The sequence below is a fragment of the Pongo pygmaeus genome, chromosome 6, assembly GCF_028885625.2.
Source record: "Pongo pygmaeus isolate AG05252 chromosome 6, NHGRI_mPonPyg2-v2.0_pri, whole genome shotgun sequence".
Classification (NCBI taxonomy): domain Eukaryota; kingdom Metazoa; phylum Chordata; class Mammalia; order Primates; family Hominidae; genus Pongo; species Pongo pygmaeus.
Window position 1 is genome coordinate 106,643,136 of NC_072379.2, and position 13,213 is coordinate 106,656,348.

Consider the following 13,213-nt stretch of genomic DNA (forward strand, 5'->3'; position numbering starts at 1 on the left):
CTGTGCGCCAAAGAAACTTTATTTACATAAACAAAGGCTGTGTCAGATTCCACCTGTGGGCTGTAGTTTGCTGAGCCATGGCCCAAAACTATCAACATAATCTCAACAAATGGTTACATTTTAAAAAAAGATTCAGTAATACGTAATAAAAATGAGCTTGCATTTTCAAGAAATGACCATACTTGGTATAAGACTTCATATTAATGTGTAGGTTTCTAAACAACTGAAAAACTTGGGAAGGTTTGGTAAATTTTCCCTAGGTGTATCATTGAAAAAAAATATGTTGTTTTTGAAACTACCATACTTCCAATTTTATATCTTTCAGCTTTACTGAGTTTGGGCTTCCCCATTAATGACTGTCTTTTTGTTACAATCAATGGCATCTGGAAAAATCACATATAACCCTAACTAGGTGAGAAAAAAGTAGACATACATGATTTCCAACTTTTTTTTTTTTTTTTTTTTTTTGAGACAGAGTTTCACTCTTGTTGCCCAGGCTGGAGTGCAATGGCACGATCTTGGGTCACTGTAACCTTCGCCTCCTGGGTTCAAGAGATTCTCCTGCCTCAGCCTCCCAAGTAGCGGGGATTACAGGTGCCTGCCTGGCTAATATTTGTGTTTTTAGTAGAGACGGGGTTTCTCCATGTTGGCCAGGCTGGTGTAGAACTGACCTCAAGTGATCCACCTGCCTCAACCTCCCAAAGTGCTGGGATTACAAGCGTGAGCTAAGGTGCCCGGCCCAGCCTGGTTATTAACTGAACAACTATCAGTCCCCTAAAGTCAACAAAGGTACATTTCTAAATTGAAGGCTGAGGATGTTAAAGCTTGGTGGGAGTTAAGGTAAATCAGGAGTTTGGCTGTCTGTTGCTTGAGCATAAATCTTACCTAACAGAGTCATGATAATCCTTGACTTTTAAGAATTTCCCGGATGGGAAAACAGGATGTTTCAAAATCCTTTCTATTTCAGACACGTTCCCTCTGAGGCCTTTGAAGTCTGCCTCACAGACAGGCAGGGTCTCTCTTTTATCTTCCATGTTAGCAGCCAGTCTCATTAACCCTTGCACCGCTTTGGAGAGGGAAGAAATGGTGTGGTCCCATTGATCAAAGCACAAGTGACATTGAAGACAAGTAGGGAATTCCTGGCTGTGACCCCGGGCACAGCGATCACATCTCTGGCCGCTGACACCCTCCCGGCAGTGGCACATGCCTGTGTCTGGATCACAGATGGGCTTCTGGGTACCTGCCCTGTTACAATCACATGCTAAAAAGGAAAAGAGAAGGAGCAGAGAATGTCACTGGGTCTTTTGTTGATGACTAGCTCAAGAATCAGGTCTTTTCCTCTCTCCTGAAAATCTTCCCAACTCACACTTCTAAGATGAATATTTAAAGCCAATATAATTTCAGAGATCTGTGCAATAGCCATTACAAGACAGCATGGCTCTCTATATTCCACTAGCAAATCAGTTTACTGTTTCAATTTGGCAAATATCAGATGTGTGAGTGCAAGTGTCTACAAGTGGGATCCTCAACTATTTGAGTAAGAAGTATGATTTAATGATGGACACATGATAGTAACTGTGCTGCTACAGCCTCCGAGGGTGGTTCAGGTGTGTCCAGACTCTCTAAGAAGTCCCATGGTCACACTTCTTCTGAGTAAAGCCTAGCTTGGGTGTGATGACCATGCTGTCTTCCATTACATAAGGAAAACAATTGCATTTTCTAAAAAGGAGGGGAAATTAAATTCATTTTATCTTAATTTTAAAAAATAACTGGCTCCACACGGTACTTTCTTTGAGTAGGTTTCTGACCAAGCCTGAAGATAGAGGATAGGGAGATCTATTGATCTTACTGCAATTTCCAAAAGGTTAGGGAATCACTAGCCTATGTTTTCGGACTAACTGCAAGGAACAAGTAATTTAAAAATGCATTTGAGGCTGGGTGCAGTGGCTCATGCCTGTAATCCCAGCACTTTGGGAGGCTAAGGCGGGTGGATTGTTTGAGCCCAGGAGTTTGAGACCAGCATGAGCAACATGGTGAAACCCTATATCTACAAAAAATACAAAAATTAGCCAGGTGTGGTGGCATACACATGTATTCCCAGCTACTCTGGAGGCTGAGGTGGGAGGATCACCTGAGCTCAGGGAGGCTGAAGCTGCAGTGAGCTGTGATCATGCCACTGCACTCCAGCGCAGGCAACCAGAGTGAGACCCTGTCTCAAAAAAAAAAAAAAAACCTTTGTCAGTTTATGTAAAAATAATGCCAATTACAAATAAAAACTAGTTAACACACTAGGGCGCTTCAGCTAGTTCATCTGTCCAGCACATTGGCCTTGGTCCAGAGGGGTGGTGTCATGTCACTTCATCACCCGGAGGCCATTTCCCATCCTTAGCTGCTCTTCCCCAGGAGCTTTAGTGGGGTCTGTGGCCTGACTTGATTATTTGCAGTTTCCTCTACTGCTTCTCTATAAAAGATGAAAGCATTTTTATGAAATAAGATTATCAAAATAGTAGAGGGACACAGGGAAAGAGGCTCTAAGATAGATTTTCCAAGAGCCAAAGTTTCACCCTGGGTTTTAACCCAGCAATTCCACTTAGAAAACTGAATAAGTGGGGCCCAGAGAAAATCATTCAGAATGTGCATTTGAATGGGGCAAGGGAATGAGCAATATTTTTTAGCCACAAGGGCACATTTATAAAGGAATGGAGAGGAGGAAAGAGTTGCCATGCGTGGCTATGTATGGCTGACCATGGTGATAAGCCCATGATACCTGATATTTCTTTGGATTTTCTTTTGGAAGCTGACTGTTCCATTTGTAATGAATTTTAGGAATTTTAAGACAGGCTACGAATTTTAATATAGGCCAAATTTTTAACATAGGAGGAAAATAATCTTTTTGCAGGGCTATAGGAAGATTATTTTCAAAATGTGGAATTAAACTTTGTGAGTTTTCTAAGTCCACCTTATTAAAAGCAACCAAAAAGAGAAATTTAAAATTCAGTTGGTTCATAGCATGTCCATGGTAGGGCCAGGCTGACTGTACGCATGAGTTTTTAGAACTCCCAGTACTTACGAATGCATCGCCCAGGTGGATCACCATAATAATTTTCCTGGCACTCACTGCAACGTTTCCCGCCGTAGCCTAATTTACACGGACACTGGCCTGTAAGCTGTGAGAACAGTCATGGGTGAGGAATTGACAAGCTTTATGGTCTAAAAAAATAATGCATTTTAATAGGAAATATTTTCCCCTCCAGTGAATTAGAACATACAGCTGTGCAAAGGCGGTGGAAGGATGATTCCCATGGCCAGCAGCCACCCCCGACAATACCAAGGATCAGGAGTTAATGTGCCTTGGCCTAAAGCTCCTGAATATATCACCTGCTTCCAGCTGTTCAGGGACAGGTGGCCCAAACTGGGAAACATACACAGACGTAAATGAAAACAAAACACATAACGGGAAACGGGCCAGATTCTTTTCCTCAACTGTTATGGGAGTTCCTCCATAAGTGAGTGAGGCCAAACACCTGGTCTAACATTCATCAGTTAATGTGTCAAGTAATGTTTTCATTATGGAATGTATGATGTAGTTTTCACCAACTGGATTAGCGTTTTGCTAAAAAAAAAATCTTTTTTTTGTACTTCAGGCTTAATGATTTAATGAGAGTTACTTAACTGTGTTTTTCAGAGAGGGCTGAACTTTTCTTTACCCTCCCAACTGAACTCTTGACCAGCTTTTCTGAAAACTGAGGAGGATGGAAAATTAACAGGAGAAAATATGAAAGCAAGTCACTATTGTTGTAGTCCTAAATTAGCTGCTTAAACAACTCCGTAAGTTTCCTGTGAATAAGTGGCTAGATTCATAGAGTGACTGGATCTGCCACTTTTCTTTTCTTTTTTTCTTTTTCTTTTTTTTTTTGAGAGGGAGTCTCACTCTGTTGCCCAGGCTGGAGGGCAGTGGTGCAATCTCAGCTCACTGCAACCTCTGCCTCCCAGGTTCAAGTGATTACTCCCATCTCAACCTCCCAAGTAGCTGGGACTACAGGCATGAACCACCACACCCAGCAATTTTTTGTATTTTTAATACAGATGAGGTTTCACCACGTTGGCCAGGCTGGTCTCAAACTCCTGACCTCAAGTGACACACCTGCCTCAGCCTCCCAAAGTGCTGGGATTACAGGTGTGGGCCACCACACCTGGCCTGGATCTGCCAAGTTTCAATATCTTTGCAGTTCCTGCCAGCTTCTGCTCAAATATAAGGAGTTAGGTGGTGCTTGTTGCCCCGAGGCCTGTCGTACTGCTGATTGACCCAATTGTTGGGCAGTGCTTTCTTATACCGAAGTAGAATCTCCCACTTTTTTTTTTTTGAGATGGAGTCTTGCTCAGTCGCCCAGGCTGGAGTGCAGTGGCGCGATCTCCGCTCACTGCAAGCTCCGCTTCCCGGGTTCATGCTATTCTCCTGCCTCAGCCTCCCCAGTAGCTGGGACTACAGGTGCCCACCACCACGCCTGGCTAATTTTTTGTATTTTTAGTAGAGACGGGGTTGAATCTGCCACCTTTTAACTTGTTCCCATTGTTCTGTGTCCTTACGAAATTTCACAAACCAGTTTGCAATTGCCTCTTTCCCCTTACAGTCCTTCTCCCAACTAGAGATGGCCATTCCAACCTGCCTTGGCTTCTTTTCTTCAGGCCCATCACCCCTAATTCCCTCTAGCCTTCATCACAGAATAGCACAGTTCTGTCCATTATCTTGGTTGTCTCCCTTTGGGCACATACTAGTCTGTCAGTATAATGTTTAAAATATGGTGCTCAGAAATGACAACAATGCTCCTGGAACCACCAGGCCAGTAGAGCAGATAATGGGACAGTAACTACCCTCAACCTGGGCACAGCACCCCCCTACTCCAGCCTGTCCAGGCGTCGCTTCTTTGGCAGCCCTGCCACGCTGCTGGCTCACTGGAAGCCTGCACGCAATGAAAATCCTCAGATTTTTCTCACAAGAGCTGGTGCCAAGTTATTACTCCCACCCCATATTTATGCAAGGGATTTTAAAAACCCAATTGCAAAACTTTACTTTTACCCTGTTAACATTTCATCTCCTTGTTTCCAGCCTGCATGACAGCCTATTGGGATATCTTGTTCTGTCTTTATCATATTAGCTTACGGCTTTATAATATCCGCAAATTTGAGAAGCATGTTTCTCCAACTCCATCTAAAGTGTGGATGAAAATATTGGATGGCACATTTGGATCTCTCTGTGGGAATGTACCAGGAGCCACCTCTTGGCTAACATAGAGACATCTATCAGTAGTTGTTTAAACAGGTGGGAATCTAAATGTCCACATGTCTTCCCTGTACTCCAGTGAACATGTTTCTTGATTGTAGAGACCAGTGTTCCCCCATGGGATCCCCTATGCACCAAATAACCCAAAGGACCCTTGTCATGAGGGGCTTCCTGGTTAAACCAATACCATCTAACTTTCAGCTTCATAGGCTACCTTGGAACTGTGGTCTTTGTTGAATGCTGCTACAAACATGCTTCCCAAAAGGTCTAAGAAACTTGCCACATAGTGTTGTCTTGAGCACCAGGAGTCCCTCTAGTATTGGGAAGCCAGGTGGTCACGTGGAGATCTACCACTTTATTCCGTGGTTGGTGGCTGCAGGTGTGGGGAGTGAAGGGGAGCTTATAAAACAGGCATGGCCGTCCAGTGTCCAGATCTTGGTTTCTAATGCCATTCTCTAGTAAAGGAATCAGTGCTCCCTAGATAAATAGCTGATTCTAGGACTGGGGCAGAGAATACACAAGATGAGCCTGAAACGTTTTGCAGCGCCAGAAAGTAGGAATGCTTTTAAAAACTCTACAGTATTGGCCTATGTCAAAGGGACACAGGAGCTACTGAGAAATCTTCTAGTGACCAAAGCTGGAACAATTTGAACCACAAAATAAAGTAGTGTTGGACTATCCCCAAAAGTATAAACATCCATGAGTCCATGCTGATATAAATAAATGGTCGAATGAATGGATAAACGTAAGACAACAGACAAATCTCCAGTGCAGAAGAATTTCAATGATTCGTGGAGACACTCTGTCCTCGAGGAGGAAGTGCATAGCTCCCTACTCCTTAAGTAGGTTGTACATAGTGACTTCCTTCCATAGAGCACAGTAGAAAAAGGAGGAAAAAGAGCAACTTGATGATATAACAATCTGACAAACACTGCTTCAGCCAGGTGACCAAGATTCACATTAACAGTGATAAGTCGTGTTAATAATATGTGCCCTTGATAGGATGTGATGAGAGTGGCACTTGACTTCTCTGGTGTTTTTGGAACCTATAAACCCAGTCTAATCATGAGAAGAATATCAGATCAATTTGAATTGAGGGACATTCTACAAAATAAGGAAGGCCTGAGAAACTATTGTAGCCAAGAGGAGCCTAAGAAATAAGATGACTAAATATAATGTGTTCTGAATGGACTCCTGGAACAGAAAAAGGACATTAGGTAAAAGTTAAGGAAATCTGACTAAATTTGTTGGCAATAATGTGTCAATATTCATTCACAGTGACAAATGTTATTAAATTAATATAAGGTGTTAATAATAGAAGAAACTAGGTATAGGGTTTATTTTCTCTGTTCTATCTTTACAACTTCACAAATATATTCTAAAATAAAAAGCTTATTTTTAAAAGGTATGTTGTGGGGGCTGGGCGTCGTGGCTCACGCCTGCAATCCCAGCACTCTGAGAGGCTGAGGTGGGCGGATCACTTGCGATCAGGAGTTTGAAACCAGCCTGGCCAACATGGTGAAACCCTGTCTCTACTAAGAATACAAAAATTAGCTGGGTGTGGTGGTGGGCGCCTGTAATCCCATCTACTCAAGAGGCTGAGGCAGGAGAATCGCTTGAACCCAGGAGGAAGAGGTTGCAGTGAGCCAAGATCGTGCCACTGCATTCAGGCCTGGGTGACAGAGCAAGACTCTTGTCTCAAAAAAAAAAAAAAAAAAAAGATATGGTGTTTGTGTGTGTTGGTGGATGAGGATTGAGAGAAAGAAAAAGAAGAGAAGGAAAAACACATTCTCCATATAAGAACTACCTTCAAAAGATTTGACCTTTGAATAATAGGTTGAATAGTGGAGCTGAAATTGGAGGTGAGCCATGCTTACTAATTGGAGACTCCAGTTTCTTAAATTCGCATTTTCATTCCAATTAAATCCTGATCCCTATATTGTGAATTTGGCTTTTTCTAACACTTCCTGTCATTGTTTTTACCCTTTCCCCCGCAAACTCTATTAATGTGAAAATTGTTTCAAAGAATAGATTAAGCCGAAAGACAAAAACCAAAACAACCACCAAAAAAAAGAAGCACGTTATTAACAAATAGGTTTTTTCCCACAAGTAATGTTATCCTCATTAAAAATTCTGTGCTCACTGGTTTATTGACTGAAAAATCACACATGCATCTATCTATGTAGTATTAGTTGTATATGAAACATTGAAGATTTGCTCCTGGTACACATGCCTACATTCTTAAGATATGATTGATGCCAGTCTGGAAGTCAAGAAGACTTCTTATTTTACCCATATGTAAAGCAATTGGTGAGCAATAGGAAACAACAGTTCAGTTTTTTAAATGGACTTGTGGGTTTTGAAGGTATCTGTTTATTTTCATTCTGATTAATAATCTCTTCTGATTAACTATTTCTTAGGTCTTCCCTATGGTTACATGTATGAAATAGTGAAAGGTGAGGTTGATGTCTGTGTTTCACTGTGTATGAATTCTGACTTCCTCAGTTACAGAGAGAAAACTGAAGTAGGTGAAGCTGAACTTTGAGATGCTCATTCTCTTTTTTTGGTTTTCATTCCTTAATAGAGGCTGACTCCTTCCCCTGTAAGGCCAATACTGTTTAAATGCACTAATTAACAACAGTACATAAAAGAAACTTTCTTTACACATTTAGAAACCATGTCTCACTATCAATGCTCACTTTGAGTGCACTAGTAAGTTTTAAAGTATCTTGCCTGGTCACAGTGGCTACTTTGAGAGGTCCTAGGGTCACAGTCACATGACTGACATCCTCTGCCAGGGACTAGATTCCAGTATCCATCAGCACAACGGTCACAGGCCAGTCCTGTGACATTCGGCAGACAAGGACAAGCACCAGTGACAGGGTCACAGAGGCAAGCTCCCCCACCAGGGGGACACTCCATGGGACTCACGCCGGAAGCATGGCAGGAGCATCCTGGGATGATAAAACCATCATCAGAGGTAAATTCAATGATAAATGTGGCATTTAGCAAACCATACAAACAGCGTTTTAGACCTGGATGTATCATTTCTCCAAGGGGCTCAAAGAACAAACACCTTATAATGGTAAAGAATTTACCAAAGAATCTAAGTAGGTTGAACCCATTTAATGGTTTCTGATCTCCCCAAATGGCAAGTTCATGTGGTCAAACTTGTGCCAAGAGCTCACAGTTAGGATGACTAAGTCTCATTTTTCCCTCATGTCACTCACCAAAGTTCCATTTATTTAAATTACTTGAAAACAATGGTTTACTTATACATTACAGTCACACGATGAGTTTGTTATAATGCAGATTCCTGGGCCTCACTCCCAGAGATTCCGACTCAGTAGGTCTGAAGTACAGCCTAGGAATTTGCATATTAGTACACCTCACTTCCCCACTGCTCTGGCACAGGTGAACTGCGGACTAAACTCTGAGAAACAATGCTTTGAATCCACTAGGACAGGTATTTCAGGCAACAGACACAAAAGGCAAACTAATAACACCAGTGAGAACATTGTGGCTGCATCTGAGAATACCAGTGGTTGCATTGCACTAATTTCTGTTGATGAGTTCCGTACAACAGCCCTGTCACCTAGTGGGTGCTGCTTTTGCCTACTGGGACTGGCCTAACTGAAATGAGCATGGGAGAGCTGACAACACACTTATGAGCTGTCACTCAGCTGACACATTTCCCCCCGGGAGTTTTGCAGACTTACTTCTGCAGGTCTGATTGAGGGCTGATCCATAGTGACCTGGTTTGCAGAGCTGGCAGTTTGCGCCCTGAGTGTTGTGCAAACATCGAAGGCACTCCCCTGTTACCCGGCTGCAGGACTCTGGATCGGTTACATCTATGTTGTTGTTGCAGGCGCATGGTCGGCAAGGTGCTCCTGAAATTCTTGGATTTCCATAGAAACCAGTAGAGCATTCTCCACACTGAGTACCTGAAAGAAAGTGGGAGGAAAAGGAATGGGGTGAGGTATCAGTGTTGGGAGAGAGGAAGAGATCGACGTTGTAAATAGAAAATTATTGGGCTCCTCTAGGAATAATGAGAAATCACACATTCGGGGTGAATAAGGAAAAGTGTTCTAAGTGAAACAAAACCTTCGTTTTCATTATTATTCATTTAAAGAATAAAATGATTATTCGGCTCTCAAAAGTGTTTGGTGGAGAATGGATTCCAGGCTTTCTTCAAATACCATGGAGCTGTGGGCACAGGATTTCTAGATCCTTATATAATCAGCATCACACTAGCGTGCCCCAGGACCCAAGACTAATCTCAGCCCTGGTCTCCTGGGGCAACCCACTCTCATTTGATCCTAGAGGTGAACTAAGGTGAAAATAAAGCAGGCCTGAAGGGAAAGTCCCAAACAGCAACAGCTGTCACTTCTAGAAGTGAAGATGAGCAAGAGCAGTTTTCATGACATATGAGCCCTTGAGGGTGTTTCTGTTAAGCAGTCTGGAGGAACCACCTTTCTCTCTAACACTCTTTACCCTTGCAACCATGAGATGACTGCAGATTTTTAGGTGCCTGAACTGTGGCTCCACTCTCCACATTTTGGTTCATCCCACTTGGAAATGTTCATTTAGCCCAAACATGGTCTCAGTTCTTAAAAATGACCAAACACACCAAACCGTGCATGGAAAAGAGGCTGCAAGGGAAGAGGTGAGAATTAACTGTTAACCTTAGATGTAACAAATGAGGGGAAAATCAGGCATGTAATTTATCATGATGGTAATTATCATTAGTATTGCCATATGTTCTACATATCATTAAATCAAATAGACTTCATAAGTTATCTTCTTATTTTCAGTAAACATTCACACTCATGTTTCATGTTTAAATACCTTTTTTTTTTTTTTTTTTTAATTTAGAGACAGGGTCTTGCTCTGTTGCATAGGCCCCAGGCTGGAGTGTCATGGCATAATAAGAGCTCACTGTAGCCATGAACTCCTGGGCTCAAGCGATCCTCTTGCCTCAGCCTCCCCAGTACCTAGGGCTACAGATGCAATCCATCATGCCTAGATAATTTTTAAGATTTCTTTGTGGAGACAGGGTCTTGCTTTGCGGCCCAGACTGGTCTTGGATTCCTGGCCTCAAGTAATCCTCCCTTACCCACTTCCCGGCCTTCCAAAGTACTGGGATTACAGGTGTGAGCCACTGTGCCTAGCCCTCTTAAAGTCTTTAAAATAAAATTTTTAATTGAGCAAGAGATACATGTTTTGAATTAAGACTTATGTGATGGCTGTAGAATGCCCAAATATTGCTTCAAGATACCTGAAAAAATTAGTAATGTCTGTGAAATATCAAATTGAATATTTGAAATTATGCAAAGAAAGCATTTGACTAATTCCATTTATTTTTTAGTTGCTTGTTATATATATGCTACTTTATCACATTTATATCTTACTTAACGTGATAATTTTATTTTAAATAAATTGATTTGGTCTCATTTGGTCAATCAGTTTTCTAGAACATTATTTGCAAACAATTATAGCTCAGTGGCTGATGAGTTTTAATTGTCATTGGTTTGTGAATCATTCAAATTCTTTGTTCAATAAAGCAGCAAATTATCACATTGTGTCTTCTTACCATTTCTGCACCACACATTTGTCCAAGACAGATAAGTCATGAATATATGATCATTTTACAGATTACAGTGTGGGATAAAGAGAAAACATTGCATCAAGCACTATATCGCATACCCGTATAATCTTGAAGACAATTGCAGATTACATCTGAGCTCCACAGATTCTGATAACAGGAATGGGCAAAATACTGATTGCTTGAGGGATCATCTGGACACAGGCAAGGACGACAGGGCTGTTCTGAAGAAGGATTTCCATAGTAACCATCAATACACCTGTCAAGCAATTTCCTTTCACCAAAATGTTTCCAGGAAAAGATCACATGTTAGCCAATGAGGGTTTGCTATGCTTTAAAACAGTGCAACTCTGAAAACTGAATATTTTAGAAGATGTTCATTTGCTCTGCAAAACGACTTTTGGTTTTATATCAAAAGTCTCAATGTATGGTCAATTAAATTCTATGTAATAGCACTCGATTTACATGTCATATTTGAGGAACATAGAAAGTAACATGCCAGACAAATGTGTGTTATTGATTTAATCCAGCATTTTCTGGCTGGTAAGATGATTTTGAAGGGTGAGAAAACAATGATCTCCCCCACCTATAACAGTCCTCCCTCCCACACTTAAATATTGTTGAGTCTCTACTCAATGGATCTCCATTAGGAGATTGGAACAAAGTGTCAAAGACCTAAAAATTAAAGAGCAAATGAATTCCATACCTTTCACAGTTTCTGCCAGTTGTAAAGCCTCCACAATTGAAGCATGACCCTGTCTCAGGATCACAAAGTTCAGCAAACCCATTACAAGGGCAAGGGCGGCAGCTGGGAAATCCAAAGTAGCCTGCCAGGCAGCGATCACAGCGGCGGCCAGACACCTCTCCATGGCAGGGGCACTGTCCTGTTACTTGGTCACATACAGTGTCCTTTGATCCTTGAGGATGGCAGTGACATGCTGGATAAAGCAAAGAGAAGTATGCTGGGGCAGGGATGAGTGGTGTGTGGTGGTGAGAGTTACAGTTCTGGTGTCGCATTTCCTGTCCTAATCCCGGTGAACCAAGTAAGCCTGTAACGTGCTTAGGACACAGCATATAATGAGTTCCAGGTAAACGTTAAATAACAATTCACTGAGTCACCGGATAAACAGTATGTTGCGAACAATTGGGTCTTATGAACTTTTGTTGTTTATACAGAGAAACCAAACAAGTAACATGTTTTTAACGACTTAAACTTCCATATATCTTAGGTATATTAATATAACCTCTAGTATTAATATTTTAGTACTAATATAGTATATATAAATACTATACTAAAATAATGGTATAGTATTAATATAACCTCTAGATTATAAACCATGTAAGAGCCCATCTTAACATGTCAGAGTTTTCTTTTTCCTAGACAAGATGGAAGAGGCCCAATCTTTTTCTGATAAATTGTTGAATCCCTTGAGCCAATCTTCCTGTGCCAAAATGTGATGCCAGTTTATTTGATAGGGTGGCGCATGGAAGAAATGTTTGTTCCTTTGTCTAGATCCCTCTGTGTATCTCAGGCATTTTGTAACTTTTTTTAAAAAAAAGAAGAGAAAAGAAAGCAATGATGGGTCCAATGATGGGCTGGGTAGGTGGCCATGCCTAAGCAATGCCCAGGAAGGGGAACCATCTCTCTGGATTATGACTGAAAAGATATGTTTCCCTACTTGGAAAGGAAATTAACCTCCCTGTAGGTTTTCATGGTTCCTAAGGTAGGAATCTGAGGGAACTAATGATTTACACTGTGAAGAGAGAACTATATACCTGAACATATTAGCCATGAGAGCTGGATTATCAGCTGTGGATGAAGCCCCATCTAAAACCTTATCAATGAGTGATTTATAAAATGAGTTACAAGGCTGTTTGCAAACCTCGCATCAGAAAGGGTGATACCTTCATTGGGAGAAGTCTTGTCTGTGGTGACAGCATTGTCCCTTTCTTGACTCGCCAATCTTATTATTGTTTTAGCTTTTCCAGCCACTGGGCTTGTGAGCTAGATCCTCAAGCTGGCTTTGCCAGCTCCCTTCATGGTGTTCCACATTTTACCTGAACTACCAACCATTTGATACAGACTGCAAACTTCCAGAGCCATGGACTATGCCTTGTTCATTACTCTTGGTTCCTAATGCGGCTCTGCCTACAGTCAGGGCCCATTGATGAATGGATGAATGAAGTGTAGCAAAAAAATGTTCAGTATATTTTATCTACATAGATAGTCTGAATAATGTAGTCAGGTTTCCAATCTCCTCCCCTTAAAAACTCCCCCCATGACTTTGCCTGCTGTCAAAATGTCAAGACTGTGAGCAAGTGTTTCC

General features: G+C 41.6%; 1 protein-coding gene across 1 annotated transcript in view; it reads right to left on the minus strand.

Moving 5' to 3' along the window:
* LAMB4 (laminin subunit beta 4) overlaps nucleotides 1-13,213 on the minus strand; it is a 98,998-nt gene that overhangs the window by 30,469 nt on the left and 55,316 nt on the right. The window contains exons 19-24 of the mRNA XM_054494253.2: nucleotides 11,593-11,824; nucleotides 10,988-11,145; nucleotides 9,001-9,225; nucleotides 8,015-8,235; nucleotides 3,071-3,167; nucleotides 886-1,261 (exon numbers count right to left, since the gene is read on the minus strand). Of these exons, the coding sequence (XP_054350228.1) occupies nucleotides 886-1,261; nucleotides 3,071-3,167; nucleotides 8,015-8,235; nucleotides 9,001-9,225; nucleotides 10,988-11,145; nucleotides 11,593-11,824 (1,309 nt within the window). The remainder of the gene's footprint in view (nucleotides 1-885; nucleotides 1,262-3,070; nucleotides 3,168-8,014; nucleotides 8,236-9,000; nucleotides 9,226-10,987; nucleotides 11,146-11,592; nucleotides 11,825-13,213) is intronic.